The following is a 16,257-nucleotide window of genomic DNA, read 5'->3' on the forward strand; positions in this document are numbered from 1 at the left end:
CCTGAATTTCGGTGAGTAATTCTGCCCAGTACATATCTTTCTTGCTGTATCCTTGTTATTTTAGCAGAGAGTTAAGCAGTCAGACAGTAGTCTCCAGAAGAAGTAGTTAAGATTTTGGCTTCATGTACCAGACAATGAATAATGCTGGTAGTATTTTAGCATGACAGCTGTGCAGAATAGACTTTTGGAATAAGCAAAAATATCTATCTTTATATGATTTTCAGACTTTTGGTCTCATTGTTAGGAAATATTTTTTCTTCTTTTCATTTCCTTTGGGGCCCTGTAGAAAAAAATACAGCATTTTTGTCAACAGAAATGAAAGACAAATGTTAACTTCAGAGGCAGAGGGAATTCACGGGCACAGATGAGGAGCTGAAGTCTGCATAATGTGTCATGGCTCATCTTTCTGTGCCACCATTTTGCTCATACTGCATGACTAAAGTGAAAAATAGACAATTAAACCAGTGGTAAAGGATCCATGTGAACTCCAGCTGTGAATAAGGGATTAGTCCTGAAGTCCAGGGTGGAGCTGATGGGTGCTGCTGCCTGTATTTAACAGACAGAACTTGCTACGTCACAGATATCTGCAGGCTTGGGGGCTTTCCTTTGCAAATGCTGGGTTTAGGACAGTGGCCTTTTTTACCCTCCTTCTGCTTCACCCTCCTAAAATATTTGCTTAGTTCTTGCTCACCAGGTCAGTGACATCTCATGTAAGACCAGAAAGGTCCTAAAAAGTTAGTCAGTCTGACCAACTGACACCCAGAGCCACGTCTTACCCCCAAACCCCTCCGTCTGACAGTGCTACGGGACTTGGCTTGTTGGGACAGAGTTTGGGTTTCCATGGCGTGAAAGAGTCTGACCTACTGACCCAAATCAGCTGCACGTCAGGCAGAGGAGTTACTACACCCAGAGCCACGTCTTACTCCCAAACCCCTCCGTCTGACAGTGCTACGGGACTTGGCTTGTTGGGACAGAGTTTGGGTTTCCATGGCGTGAAAGGTTTCGTTGGTATCAGACAGAGGTTGTGGCCAGTACTTTAAACAAACTCTGAGTTTTCATTGAACATATCATACCACAATAACATCAGTCTAATCTTTCCCTTTCCAGGTTCAAGTAGATATGTCTCATGTTTTTAACATACCCTTCTTCATTCTGTTTTGGAGATTTTACATTGAGATGGTTTTCTTAAGACAGCATTTAATTTAGGAACAACAAAACAGGTTTTTTTATAACCATGGTGAGCAACATATGACTGTGAAACAAACCTTTAAAGTCAGAAGATTGAAATAAAATTATCTCTGATCTCCAAATTTTTTCAAGAACTTTAACGAAGCCTTTCACATCCACTGCACTCTTTTCCAGCCTTGTCTTTTCTCCTCGTTCATCAGGATGGTGTCTAGAAGAAGATTCTGGAGGATATTTTAATGGTGTTTCAATCTAACGAAAAGGAAAGGTATTGGAGGATACAGTCAAAGACGTGATAGTTCACTTCTTGCATTAAGGATCTTTTAAGTGACCACAATTTTCCAAGTTCTGGTGGCCATGCTGCAGTTGTGGCAGACTGCTTAGGATCTTTTCCAGCCCTCCATCTCTCTTCATTTCTCAGGAGGACAGGATTAATGCTTGTATCCTCCCCTTTGTTTTCTCCGTTGTTTGTAGATCCAACCCGGGTTATGGTGTCACCTTTCAGCATGGATGTCACTGTTGGAGAAAGCATTGTCTTGCCTTGTCAGGTGTCTCACGATCACTCCCTAGATATTATGTTTACCTGGTCATTTAATGGACACCTGATAGACTTTGAAAAAGATGGGGATCACTTTGAAAGAGTTGGAGGGGTAAGTATTAATACTAAAGCAATCTCCTCACACGAATAAAAGTAGATAACATAGAAAAAGGCTGGAAATAGGAGGAATTAATTTTACTAAGTTACTAGTAGGAGATGTTATCTTGTCTCTTGTAAGCTGAGACAATAAACACTGCCAGTGTGCTACTTCATTATAGTTGGTGTAGAATTGTTGTAATTGCTTAATGACATGACTTAAATCTGCTCACATGAACATTTTAAAATGTGTTCACATTGCAATGGGCTGGATGTCAGAAGACTTATGCTCTAATGTGGTTTTTCATTCAAAAAAAAAAAAAAAGCCTTCTCATTTTACCCAAAAGGAAGAAGTCTTTAATAGAATTTTTCTCTGGCTGTAGCAGTAAAAGAAATATAAAATATAACAATCGTATAACTTTATGTACATACAGAAAATAGTGGGAAATCAGATAGACTCAGATTTGTTCAGGCAGTGTTTATTGGCATGTTTATGTGTCTATGTCCGTCTCTTGTGACTGCATGCTCACAATAAGTGTTTTTCCTCTACACAAAAGCACCTGCATAATACTACGAACATCTCTGACTGTTCTGAGGTGACATTTCTTATCAGTGTTATCTGTGCGTGCTTCCTGGCAATGTCACGTTGGTATCTTCGGGTTGGTCGTTTGTTTATGGGAAACCTAGTCAGTACCCACTGACAATGCAAATTTTTACCATGTCCAAAGAATCGTTTATTTGAAGGTTGAAAAGATCACGCTCGTGGAAATCCATCAGCTAGCAGAAGAGTCAGGTGTGAAACGATGGTTAGACTCTCCATTAAATACAGCCCTAGGCACCACTCTCTTGTTCAAGCCCATGATCAAGTGATAGGTACGGGAAATAAAAGGGAATGAACACAGAAATTAATCCTTCTGTAGTGGAGAAAATCTGCTTGGGTCATTTGCCATTTACTGTTTGCTTTTCTTTGTAGCTGTAACATTATCCTTCGCAGTTCAAATTTCATCTAATTTAGCCTGTTGCATATTAGGCCCATCTCAGGGAGTTTAATTTCTGACTTAGTTGCAACTTAAAAATGTTTTCTCATCCTTTCTGATGATTTTTTTCCCCCTTTTATTGGGTGAAGGTGGAAAGAAATGCAACAGATTATCAGCAGAGGTAGAAAACTGGGAAGGGTTTTGCACATTGCTCTAAGGGAGGTTTTACAGAGTCACACGCTCTGCTGGGTTTCAGGCAGACTGGCAGTCCATGTTTACATTTGTCAGGAGTAAAATTTAATGCTGAAAGGAAAAGGAAATACAATTTACAAGCCTTGCTGCTATCCCTAGAAAAGATCATTAAAAGATGCACTTAAAGATTGATGCCTAGGGCGCACATCAGCAGCAATGGCACTTCCCGGTGACTGTGCCTGATTGGCCTCCAAAGCTAAAATCACAAACTTTATTATTAATATTCTTCAATCAGAAAGCCACAATCACAAGGTTACCCTGAGATTTCTAAACTATCAAATGCTTTGTGTCTGGAGAAAAATTTAGAGAGTGTTTTCAGCTTCCTATACATACAGAAACATAATTAGCTCTATTCAACAGTTAATCAGACATGCACTTGGCGTTTGGAAAACAAATTACCACTGTTAGGTGATGCAAGATTTCCTCGGAGAGTGCTGTTCTCATGATCTTTAGCACAAAAACTCTGGGCAATCAAAATGCTGGCTGTAATACAAAGCCGTGAAACTATTGCAGATGTCTCATAATTTGGGCTGGTTTTCACTTGCAAAATAAATGTAAACACAACTTGGGCATCTGAATACCAGAGAAGCTATAAATTGGATATCCAGTGAGATAAAGGAGGAATCGGGGCAAACCCATCCTACATAAGCTTTGTCACGTCGTTTTCATGGGGAAACGGCTGAACGGACCCAAACCAGGCTCCCCTGCCCCTTGTAGGAACCGTAATTTTAGAAACACTCCCGCTCTTATCTTCAAGGCAGACTCACATAATTTTAATAGGCCACGGCTTGCATTACTAATGTTTTCATCAGCCAGTGTAAAGTAAATCCATTAGTCACAGTGTCCTTCATGTGATAATGATGTTTAGCGCTCATTAAAAAGTAATTGTAACCACTTTTCCCTACTTTATCAGCAGGATTCAGCTGGTGATTTGATGATCAGAAGCATCCAGCTGAAGCATGCTGGGAAATACGTCTGCATGGTGCAAACAAGTGTGGACAAGCTATCGGCTGCTGCAGACCTGATTGTAAGAGGTATTTGAATTTTGTTACTGCTGTTGTAAATTTTTCTTTTTTTCCCCCTTGTCTTTTGCTGCTGGTAAGACAAGTCCTGGGCCTGGAGACATTCATTAGGATCCCAGCATCTTGTAATTCATCTAAGAAATAAGCTCCAAGTACACGCTGGGGTTCACAGTACGTTTTCAGGCGGCGCATATAAAGATTCTTTTCGTACATACAAACTCGTACAACAGACACACAGCACAGATAAACACACCAGTACATGTTCGTGTCCTGAATGCAAAACTTGCACCAGCTGAGCTCTTTTATTTGATGAACTGTGCAGCAGAAGCAGTATCCAGCTTATTCACTGCATTTCTGCCCAACAATGTTGTTCCTTCTCTAGAATAAACCTGATATAGTAACTTCACTGATATTTCAAGATCTATTTGCTGCCATACACAGGTGATCTGTATGATTTTAACAGAGACACAATTAGTTAACCCAAGTCTGGATCCTTACAGTAAATATAATATATATTTTCCTGTCTGTTAGCTTTGAGGAAAGCTAAATTTGGTGCTGCTCTATACCTGCTTCCCTCAATTCTTGTAGATCCCAGCAAAATCATAGTTTGCACGTTCTCCATGTAACAGAATTTCACAGGCAACTCAGTGAAAGGAGGAGAGCATAAAAAAGAAGTAAGAAATTACCTCTTTATCAAAGCTGTGCCAGAGTAAAACGTGCAAGATTAGCCCTGAACTGTCTTTCAGAAATGTGCCCTTGTCTCTAGCTGGGCATTTCTGTTATCCCCATAATATTGTTATCTTTTCACCACGTTTCCTTGTAGGAGTCTGAACGCAGAGGTTCTCAGCCACATGCTGTACGAAGGGCTGCTCCCCTGGAGGCAGCAAAGCCACTGCTTTCCTCCCGGGGAGGTTGCTCCCCCTTACACTGACTCTCACGTTTTGCTGCAGCATGATCTCAGATTAAGGTTTGTTTGGGTGGTTTTTTTTTTTGCACAAACCTTTCGAAACAGCCTGCTGATGGGCACCTCGGTTAGGTAATTTCCTTAGTTCTGGCTCTGTAAACAAACAGGAAGAACATTAAATTCTCACAAGAAAATGACCCTTGATCATGGTAAAAATACTGATCTTGTCGTTCCTTAAAAACATCAACGGAGATGTCTCTGTCCAGGCCAGTGCTCCTACGGCTGTGCTGAGAGTTGTGCTGTACCATCTCACCAACTGCATAAAAATTGGGCAGTATCCCTGGGCTGTGGGGCCGCAGGGGGAGGTGAACAGCTGGTGCATGAATAGAGCCTTCAGAATAATTTTGAGAATTTTTAAAATATTGGAGTTATGTCAAAATAATAAGAAATTAGATACTAGAATAAAAATCAGTTATTTATGTCAGGGCATTTCAAACGAGCACACAGAAGTAACCCCTGGCACTGGTACACATCTATCAACCCACTTGATCAGGATGGGATTTTTTCACGCCATCAGAACAGGAGAAGCACATATCTGTCAGCATCCCAAAAATACTTAGTAAATTGGTAACTGATGATTTTTCCCTCACCCTACTCTAGCCTGCACCCTGCATAGAAGTATATTCTGAAATGTTGGGGATAATCATGATTATTCCAAGACGTGAAGTGAAGACAGTTTGTTTCAGCCTCTGCCAAGCTGTAGGAGTAATTTGTGACAGATCCAATGAAATTTCCTTTCTCTGGTGTAACTTGCAGTGAGGGACCGAAGGAGCCGACTGCTCCGTGAGGCTGCGTTGTTCAGCTGCTCCCCCCAGCAAAACAATTTAAAGGTTTAATTCCTGAGAAATTAAATCTGGTTAGACCTGCTGAAACTTTCATTTTAAAGACAGGATATTGGAAGGTTTCAGGGTATTTTAGATATTTAAACATGCCCAGCTCTCTGAATATCATATGGGAACAATTTTAAGCCACAGAGTGAATTGCAAGAGGAGAGTTTGCTTGAGATGGTGCTTTCGGGGAGAGACTTCATCTCGGGTACCACTATGGACAGTAATGGCCATAGGATGCAGGAAAGAGGTCCTCTCTCTGATTGGTATGTCCTACAGCGCTTTACTGGTTCAGAGGAATCCAGCAGTCGAGCAGAAAATACTGCTGTCTACTCATAGATGATGCTAATTACAGGCAGGTCCTTTGTTTTTCACCAGCCTCTGGGAGCAGCCAAGCTGCAGCCAAAAGTCGTACTTGTATGTAGGCCAGTCCCAAGGCAGCAGACGTGAGACGGCAGAGCTGAGCCCGAGTGCTGCAGCGAGTGCCTTGCTCTGTCGGGTGGCTCAGGCATGCCGTGGCGCTGCTGCTCACGGGGAGGCACCTGGGGCTGTGGGTAAGGTGGTGACGTCTGGGTTTGTGTGTCTCCCCCATGCCTCCCAGTCTCATCTAGGCAAGGGGAGCTGCTAAACCACAGCTGGGGCTGCGCTTAACTCCTCTGCAGGGACTCGGGTACCTCTGTCCTGAGTAAGGCAATAAGACCAGAGCACTCCTTCTTGAGTCACTGCGAAGTCTCAAGCACCCCTCTTCCTTCCAACAGGTCCCCCAGGTCCCCCAGAAGGTGTGACGGTAGATGAAATCACCGACACCACCGCTCAGCTGTCCTGGAGGCCAGGAGCAGACAACCACAGCCCTATTACAATGTACGTCATACAAGCAAGGACCCCCTTCTCAGTGGGATGGCAAGCGGTGAGCACAGGTAGGTCCATTGCCTCGCCCCCAAAGAGCTCCACCGATGGAAACGCGTCTATCGGGGCACATGCGTGGGCTGAGTGGAGCAGCTCTGCACCTCGAAAAGTAATTTCAGTGGCTGCAGAGCACTGGCTGTCTTAACTAGTTTCAAGTTTGGCAACACCAAGATTTACAGTCAAGTCGGTGCAATTACTCATCCATTTTTCTCATGAATGTTTAAGAGAAAACAGAATGAATTCCTATCTTTTGTTGCCATGCAGGAGATATACAACAGTAATTGTGGTCTATAAAGACATCCCTCAGGGACAGACCATGTCATCTGGCCTATCTTTAAGTAGAATTATTTTCCTGATAGAGGGAAAAACCCCATGATGTAATTACTCATTCCGTCAGAAGTTAATTTTGTTCCAGTAACCATTAAATAGAGGGAACAGTGTGTTTTAAAAAGAGAAAAATAAAAACCCTTTAAACCTGTTGTCTTGACACTTGGTTTTCAAAAAGCAGCAATTTAGGAAAAACTCTTTAATAGCAGGAACTTCTGTGCAAAACAGACAGTGTTTTACTGCCGCCTCTTCTTTGCAGTTCACAAAATGTTAGAAAAATTAGAAAAGCTTTATCAATCCTTGTTCACTTTGTATTTACATTAATCTATCCCTTCTAAGAGTATCAGGCGTGACCTGTTCTCTGCAGTCTTTAATGCTTACAGCAGTTTTCATCGGCTCCCCTGACCTCTGGCTGTCTCTTAGTTCCAGAGATCATCGATGGCAGGACGTTCACAGCGACTGTGGTGGGCTTGAACCCTTGGGTCGAGTATGAATTTCGAGTAGTGGCTGCCAACCTGATTGGGATTGGAGAACCCAGCAGACCTTCCGAGAAGAGAAGAACTGAAGAAGCTCGTAAGTAGTGGTGGGCGACTGAGTAAAGTCTTGGTGAATACACGCTCATCAGTGCTAACGGGGGTGTTGCACCGGAGGAAGATGAGGAGAGCTTTCCGCGCCTGTCGCTCTCCTCCCTCGTGACATGTTATTTGTGTGCACAGAACAGTAGAGGTTGTGGAGCTCCTAATGGGCTCTTTTGCTCACTCCATGACTCCTGGATGTATAGGAAGACTTCATTCCCTTTTTCTGCAGAAAGCCATGATTTTCAAAAAAAAAATAAAAAGGGAATTTGGGCAGGTTTCTTTGGAAAATACTGCCCAGAATCCTTTGATGAGAGAGATGAACTCTGAGAGCAGTTCCTCTGATTTCCCATGATCAATGTGATAGAAACTCTGGAGCACAGACTATACAGCACCTTGAGAGCAGGAGTTTGAGATTCACAGCTGGAGACTTGGCAGTCCCTTGGTGCAGGGGGCTTCTGTGGGTCACAGTAGTTTGGACCTCGTCCCTGGGGGCCATCAGCCTTGGAGAAACCACCCTGGGCTTCCCTATGGGTTGGATCATTTCATGGGCTTTCTGAAGGTCTGTCTCCTGCGACCCTCTCCCAGACACGCTGCTGCCTCCTGGAACCACGCTGTGTCTTCAGATTGCTGCAGGCACAGCTTAACGGTGATCTTCAGTAGTGCCTGTGTCCAGGGATTTCAGCACAAGCTACAAGCCTGGAGAGCTTTAAGCTCCTTGATGTTGTCCCTGTCTTTTGATCTGGCAGAAAGGGGTCACGGCAAGGCATAGGCTCAGCATGGTGGCTGCAGGAATAAGTGCCTCGGGTATGGGAAAGCCCTGGTAGGTGGCTGCGCTGTTCTGTTTTAGCCTGTAATGGAACAGAATGTGAAATACGAAAATAAATGAAAGCCTTTTTTATGGAAGATAAATGTTTAAACTAAACAATTAGTGATTGAATACACAAGTTAATTGACATACTTTTAATATACTATTATTGACATACTTTTAATGTGCTATTTGCCATGGCAAATTAGTCATTTCCTAATAATGTTTCTGCTACCCAGCAGGGGAAGTCCTGTTGCTGCGTAGGTCTGTTCCATTTCAACGTGCCTTTCTGGTTTCAAAGTCGCCACGTGCATCTTCTGCCTCTTTTTTCTTGCAGTTCCTGAAGTGACCCCAGCTAACGTCAGTGGTGGCGGAGGGAGCAAGTCTGAGCTGGTCATTACTTGGGAGGTAAGTGGCATCCAAACCGAGCGGAAGATTAATACGGTCCTCATCTAGATGTGCCCTTTCACCCCAGACCCCAGCGAAGCTTCTGTAGATTTCAGTTTGCAGTAAAAAAGTTCAGATTGTGTGATAAAATACATTAATTAAATAAATAAAATACTATTAAAACTGAGCTGCACCCCTTCCCCCTCCCAGGCCCCCGTGCAAGGCAGCCAGCAGAGAAGTGCCGAGCAGGGGATTGCGGGGAACAAGCTGTGCATCGCTGCTTCCACATGAGCTCAGCTCCCCCGCACTCCGAGCACATCCATACGCATACGGCAAAACATGGATGGGCAGAAACCACCTGAGGGATAAGACAGAGTTTGTGAGGCCAAGCATGGCACGTCCTGACCTGGTTGAGAATTACGGTGGCTGGCTCCCAAGCTCCAGCCCTCATCCCTGCACCAGCTTATATGGCAGCAAATAGTTAAGAGTTAGCACAGCGCATTGCATGCCGGCTTTCATTGCTGCTAATGAACGCCAGCAAGAGGAGATACAGAGATGAAAAATGTTTAATATTCCTTAAGGCAGTCGGGGTTGGAACTTTAGTCATTTGTCTGCTCATATTTTCATGTTATGATGCGATGCAGCTGGCATATTTTTCCTAATAATGAACTTCACTAGACATGCTAACACTTCCACTTAGCACTATTTCTGACCAAGCTGGCAGGATGAATCGCCAGAGATATTTTTAAGGTTATTAAAAAACTATAAATGGTTTTTTCATCCTTACAACACAGCTCAGTGGGCTAAATTTCCTCCTCCGTTGGACTAATTAGCTACGCCGTGTCTCCTAAAGAAACTGCAATATGTTTCAAAAACACACATGGCAAGAACATCAGCCGTGACTTTGAGTCATAATTTGCACAAAAGATACTTTGTATTTTGATAGAACAGTCATTATACTCTTTTAATTGTCCAGAGGCCTTTTCTTCATGTTCTGGTGTATTTTCTGAGCCTTACAATACAGAGTAAGAAGCAGTCACCAAAAGTAACCCCCCCACGTGCTTAAGCACCATGGACTACTGTGGCAGAGTGGCCCATAATTACAGATTATTTTAATACATTGAAGCTTTGTGTTTTGATGCAGCTTTTAGGGGGTTGCAAGCCTGGAAGTAGGAAGTGTCAGTGAGTCCAAAGGTGACCTGGAGGTGACAGGTTGTTTCTTCTAGCTGTTACATAGCACTGGCCTGCCCTTCTCCATCATGTTTCTGGCAATTTGATCCCTGCCGTCACGATGTCCGACAGATGACATCACGTGGGATGTGGATAGTCGGCTGACCTGATCTAGGTCACTGTGTAGCAATGGGCCAGTGAGGGACCACCAGCCCAGTGCTGTCAGGGACATTTTCAGGATATGTTCTTCAGGGTGATTCCAAAGACATGAGAGCAGCTGCACGTGTACTGGGAAAGCAGGATCCATGCCCTTGGTTCATCCCAGCAAACCCCAGCCCCTTAGTCTTTGCAGTGCCTAAAATCATTCACATTGTTACTAGAGGTTCCGTTTAGTCAGTGAAGGAAGGTGGGCACCTGTAGAGTGTCTTCCAGAGATGCTGCTTTCCCCCCTGCCTGCCAGGAGCTCACGGAGCACTAAGGCTCTGGCACAGTCAGGATGGGATGAATCCAGGTTAGATGTGAAGCAGGACTCCGGCCACCTCCCAGCTCTGATGCTGCATGTGGGACAGGAGGTTCAGAAGGACCGAGAGCAATAGCAGCACACAGAGAGATAAACGCGTGCGGTTGCCGAAAGTGACGTTTCTCCCATGATCTGCCTGCCCACAGACAGTGCCCGAGGAGCTGCAGAACGGAGGTGGCTTCGGGTACGTGGTGGCCTTCCGCCCCTTCGGCACCGTCAGCTGGATGCAGACTGTCGTGGCCTCCCCGGATGCTGCCAGATACGTCTTCCGCAACGAGACCTTGCCACCCTTCTCCCCCTACGAAGTTAAAGTGGGGGTGTACAACAACAAGGGGGAAGGGTCGTTCAGCCCTGTGACGGTCGTCTACTCGGCAGAGGAAGGTAGAGCCAGGAGCCCACCCCACCGCCTCTCCCTCCTCCCTGCCGGTGGACAAGGGGAGGTTGACCGGGTCTGAAAGGGTTTAGTATCCACCTTGACATATCCTTTGATACCTAATCCTTGCTCTGATTTATAATAAATGGCGAGCCGTGATTAATTCTTTTGATAGTCATTAAAATAACATTAATCATAATGAAATCTTTTGATATTAATGGAAAAGTAATATGTAATCTGGAAAGGATTCCGCTGAGATTTAGTATGAATTAATGTCCACTGATTAGAAAATGTTCCCTCTTGTCCTAATTACAGTACATGGTATCCCAGGTTGAGTTCAGTCATGACATCTTATTATTTCTTGGGCAGAGGAGCGGTGCCGTCTGGCACAGGCTGACAGGCCATCATTTTGAAATGGGGAAGTTTGTTTTGGTGGCGTGCCTCTCTTCTCATGCAGTGAAGGGAATAAATCCTTTGAAGTTTGGGACTAATTGAACATAAAACTGAAAACTATTTACTGTTTTTTTAACTCCTCTGCCCAGAGCCAACGAGAGCCCCAACCACTGTTTTGGCCAGAAGTCTTTCTGCCTCAGATGTTGAAGTTTCTTGGGCTCCCCCTCGGGAGAACCAGCACAAAGGAAGAATACAGGGATACGAGGTATGGAACCACAACACAGCATCCTTTCAGTACTAGGTGTGGAGGAAACACAGAGATACGACATGGGCAGTCATTGTGGTGCTGCTCCTGCCTGCCTGCCATGGGGTGGGTGGGTTCCCGGCGCTCATTTGCTTCCTTTTGCCTCTTCAGTACACAGAGATTTCTCTCAGATGGCAAACAGTTCTACATCGTTCTGTGTGTGATCTGGCTGAAAGCGGAGAGGGGAACTTGCTGGGGGAAAGCTGTGTGAATGTGCTTCCATGGCCAGGCATGGCCTGAGGTCCTGGGAAGGGAGCGCTGCAGCCAGGCTGGTTTCTAGCAAGCAGCAAGCAGGGATAGGAATGGGGTGCAGGATCTGTCCCTGTGGCACTTGCACCTGGGGCAGAACTGCCAGAATTAGTGCTGGAAATGACGGGATGCTGCCAGCCGTGGCTGGACTTCAACACATGCCTGCTCTGCTTCTCAGGTCCGATGTTGGAGACACGAGGGAAAGGAAGAAAACGCAAAAAGGATTCGAACGGTTGGCAACCAAACGTCTACAAAAGTCAACAACCTGAGAGGCAACACGCTGTATCACTTGGCAGTCCGGGCGTACAACACGGCTGGGACTGGCCCCTCCAGTGCTGCGGTCAACGTCACAACCAAAAAGCCACGTGAGTTTGTGAGGACGGGGGGCTCTTGCCTGGGGGAGGGTTTGTGCCACCACTCCCCTCTCTTATTCTTCTCGAGTCTGAGGGAGCTGTCAGACTGTTCTTTGCCGGGTTCTCTTGCAGAAGACTTAATAGCCTTCTTTTTTTTCCTTTTTTTTTTTTTTTTGGTGAGGCTCTTCCCTGCGTTAAGTAAGCAGAGCATGCAAAACTCAAATCGCAGCTGTGCAGGAAAATTAAATATTTATCTCATCGTTCAAGAGGGCTTTTTTCTTCTGGTCTCAGGCATGTTGAGCACTTGACTGAATCCTTTTTTCATTTAGAGCACTATGTTGTGTCACACCTCCTGTGACCTTGAGGACACAGATCAGTGAAACAGCTCATTAGCTTTCCAGAGCGGTAGGACTCTGGGCACGCTCAGCTATGGTGGTAGAAGCCTCACTGGTACTGGAGGGATCCAACTGGGAAACGGTGCTCCCTAGTAATACAGTGCTGTGTATGTTTTGGTACAGCACCGAGTCAGCCCCCCGGGAACATCATATGGAATTCATCCGACTCCAAGATCATACTGAACTGGGACCAAGTGAAAGCGCTGGACAACGAGTCAGAAGTGAGAGGCTACAAAGTGAGTATTCTGTTAGCAGAGGCAGCTGGGTGGCACTGCCCTGCACCACCTCCCTCACTACCCCCTGGTCCTGCAGCCAATCCTCACTGAGCTTCAGCTGTCGCTGGATTCTGGTATTGGGCTATAGGGAATGCTTCCCTGAATCCAGCGTCAAGTTGGGGTTTGTAGTAAGACCAGACAAGGTGTTCTTCATGGTACTTGCATGGTTTCCTGGGTTAAAACTGGACCATTCCTCCAGAAACATAGGCCATACCTGAATGGAGTGAGCACGTTCTGCTGGATGCTCACCCTCGCCCCAGCGATGCTCACCCTGTGAGCACCCGTGCAGGGGTCAGCCCATGGACCTTCACTTGCTCCTTCCCTCCAAAGCTCCCACCTGCAGGACTGCTCTCCTGCCTTGGGTGGAAACCTTCCAAAGGCTGCAGTTGACTCCTTAATTGCAGGTAAATAAAATGCTTTTTTAATAGCTCCCATTTTCTTCAGAAAGCAAAGCCAAAAGGAAAAGAAAGAGAATCCTCATTAGCGGCAGTTCTAATAGGGTATAATTTAACTAGAGAGAAATCTTGGGAAGAATTCAGCTCCATCGCCTTACACAGGGGTTTAATTTGGCCCAAAGAAGACATCAGTGTGCAATTGCCAGCCGTCGCCTTGAGGGTTGAGTTGTGCAGACATTTTCCACCAGAGCTTGAAACGATGAAGAACCTGGACATGCTTCATATTTTGTTCCCAGTCTGAAATGCCGGTGGCGGCAGCTTTGTGAGCCTGTGCCAGCTCTCCTGAATGTCTGCACTAACTTTTAAGTATCTCTGGTGTGCTGTATCGGATTATCAAAAATAAGTAATCCCTCAGGGTTTTTAGTCAAAACCTCAGATGAACCTCAGCAGTTTGGACCAACTTTTCACTACGCATTTTAGGTCTGAAAATCAAATTAAGAAGTCAGTTGAATGAGGGTGAGAGAGACTCGTCACCCTGAAAAAGCAAACTCCATCTATGGGGTTTCTTAAAAGCCCACTTTTAACTTACTGTTAGGATCACCCGGATATATTGATTTCTTTCCTGAATCATACCAAAACATTTCCCATTTTTCTTCTCTTTTCCTGGAAACCTTAACATATTATGTCATGATTTATGGTCAAAATTAGTAGAATTCCCAGGTCGTGGAAGTAATTCAAAAAAGCTAATTATTCTGGGAAACCATTTATGGCACCACATCAAATACTCCAACCCAGTTTCCTGAAGAAACATAGAAATTTCTGGCTCTCTACAAAAGGCCTGGGATTTATTTTAGCTCGATTGAGGTAAAGATTTGCCGAGGGGCTCTGCCCAGATACCAGGGCTGTGTTCCGTGCTGCGCATCGGCATCACCCTCCTCCCAGTGTCACCTCCCCATCCAGGTACCGTCACCACTGTGCTGGTGTGGGTCCCCAGCAGAAACCCCTGTGGGGGTCCGCATGGCCCCTCCATGACCAGAGCCTGTGTCTGGGCATCAGAGGTGGGGAAAGCGCAGCGGCAAATTTAGGGCAGCGGCCATCTCTGCCATTTCTGCCTCCTCTTCTCCCTCCCCTTCGCCACAGGTTTTGTACAGGTGGAACCGGCAGAGCAGCACATCCGTAATAGAAACGAACAAAACCTCCGTGGAGCTCTCCCTGCCATTCGACGAGGACTACATCATCGAGATAAAGCCTTTCAGCGACGGGGGCGACGGCAGCAGCAGTGAACAAATCCGAATTCCAAAGATATCAAGTAAGGACGGGAGGAGCCGGGCTCGGTGACCGCTCCTGCTGCTGCCGAGCGGCGGGGAGGCAGCATCCCCAGCTCCTACCTCCTCACCCACTAGCAGGGCAGGGCAGACCTGCTTCACCCCACTCACCGTCTGTGTCTACAACTGGGATGAACCAGAGCCTTGAGGCTGTGCTGGGGCAGCTGTAGGTCTGGCCGTGTCCCAGGCAGGAAGCCGAAACCCAGCCTTACCCAGGACCAACAGTCATTCCAGCACACGTTTCTGATTTCATCCTGAGTCAAGATTAAACCATAAGAAACGACATCAGAAGTATTTATATTTCTATTTGGGATTTCTAGACACTTTCCACTCTCCTACTTCCATACTCATATATATGTTGAATATATTGTTTCACTGCAATTCGCTATAACAAAATACAAAATGCGGTGTTCAGAGGCTTTTAAATTTATAAGGCTACTGTATAGCCACATTCCATTGTGTGTTGGATGCATAAATATTTATTTAGGGAAATGAGGTTGTGTGGAAGAACAAACAGAAAAGAGAGTGTTTTATTGCACAACATTGCTTTTGCAAAATCTCCATGTCCCATCTTCCATTAATAATGCCACAGTTTATAAGCTGCTTTAAATCAGGAGCCTCCGCAATGCAGGAATATGGCATTAAAATTACAGCAATGTAAAAACCCCTGAGTGAGATCAGAATTATCTCCACCATAGTCGCACGCTGTGGCTACATAAACCATACAGAAGAGTTTAATCAGCAGACACAGGGGAGCGAAGGGGAGCAGGGACACGTGCCAATTCCTCTTTGGCTCAATGCATGGGCCACAGAGCAGGTCTGCGGCTCCTCCAGGATGTGGGTCGTGCCCTAAGTAACAGGTTGAGTATAGTGCAGGTGTAAACAAAAATTGTAAGTAAACAGGTTGTGAAGTAATGTAATTGTAAAAGTAGCCTCAGCGCAACAGCAAATTTAGGTTAAACCAAGAATTCGGCTAGAGAGGTGGAACCCAGGGAACAGGAGCAGGAGGAGGGGGCCGCACATGGGGTCCGACCTCCCCGGGAGCCACCTCCACTTCACCGGAGAAACAGAATTACAGTCAAAGGGGGGAGGTTTGGGTTAATGAACGCTGCTCTCCTCACTCGTCTTCTCCCCCTCTTTCCTTTGCGCAGATGCGTACGCGAGAGGATCCGGCTCTTCGACCTCCAACGCCTGTACGCTGTCGGCCATCAGCACAATAATGATATCGCTCACAGCTCGCTCCAGTTTATGACAAAAATTACATAAAGGACTCCTTGTTTATAATATAAGCAACATTTAGCTAGTTGTTTTGAAGACACCCAGTACTAAGTAATATTGTGGTTTGAGTACATCTTACTACTGGAAAAATGTTTATGCTTCTTTAGGAATGGCATTATACAGTACTTCCTCAAAGCAAATATAGCTTTGTCTGAAGTTTCCTTGGAAACTCTGCAATGCACTGAAAACATCTGTAATATGATGTTACCAAAGCAGTTTACATATGTCCTTATATGCATATTTTTTATTATATATTTAGTGTTTTATAGAATTTTTTAAAGTTAACATATGATGTAGATATTAATTTTTCCTCTGCTATAAAATGCTATGGACGACATTATCATGAAAATATTGTTTGGAATT

At 45.1% G+C, this 16,257-nt stretch overlaps 1 protein-coding gene across 1 annotated transcript; it reads left to right on the plus strand.

Moving 5' to 3' along the window:
- Positions 1 to 1,659: 1,659 nt before the first annotated feature.
- LOC104514006 (contactin-4) lies at positions 1,660 to 15,984 on the plus strand (the record flags this gene model as incomplete). Its single annotated transcript, XM_010157521.1, has 11 exons — positions 1,660 to 1,835; positions 3,962 to 4,082; positions 6,620 to 6,778; positions 7,518 to 7,667; positions 8,815 to 8,885; positions 10,701 to 10,935; positions 11,470 to 11,585; positions 12,052 to 12,238; positions 12,745 to 12,857; positions 14,432 to 14,600; positions 15,768 to 15,984. Coding segments are annotated over 11 exons (1,598 nt in total), but the record flags the coding sequence as incomplete, so codon positions are not given.
- Positions 15,985 to 16,257: the final 273 nt, after the last annotated feature.

The sequence above is a fragment of the Eurypyga helias genome, unplaced genomic scaffold (assembly GCF_000690775.1).
Source record: "Eurypyga helias isolate BGI_N326 unplaced genomic scaffold, ASM69077v1 scaffold14328, whole genome shotgun sequence".
NCBI classification, from domain to species: domain Eukaryota; kingdom Metazoa; phylum Chordata; class Aves; order Eurypygiformes; family Eurypygidae; genus Eurypyga; species Eurypyga helias.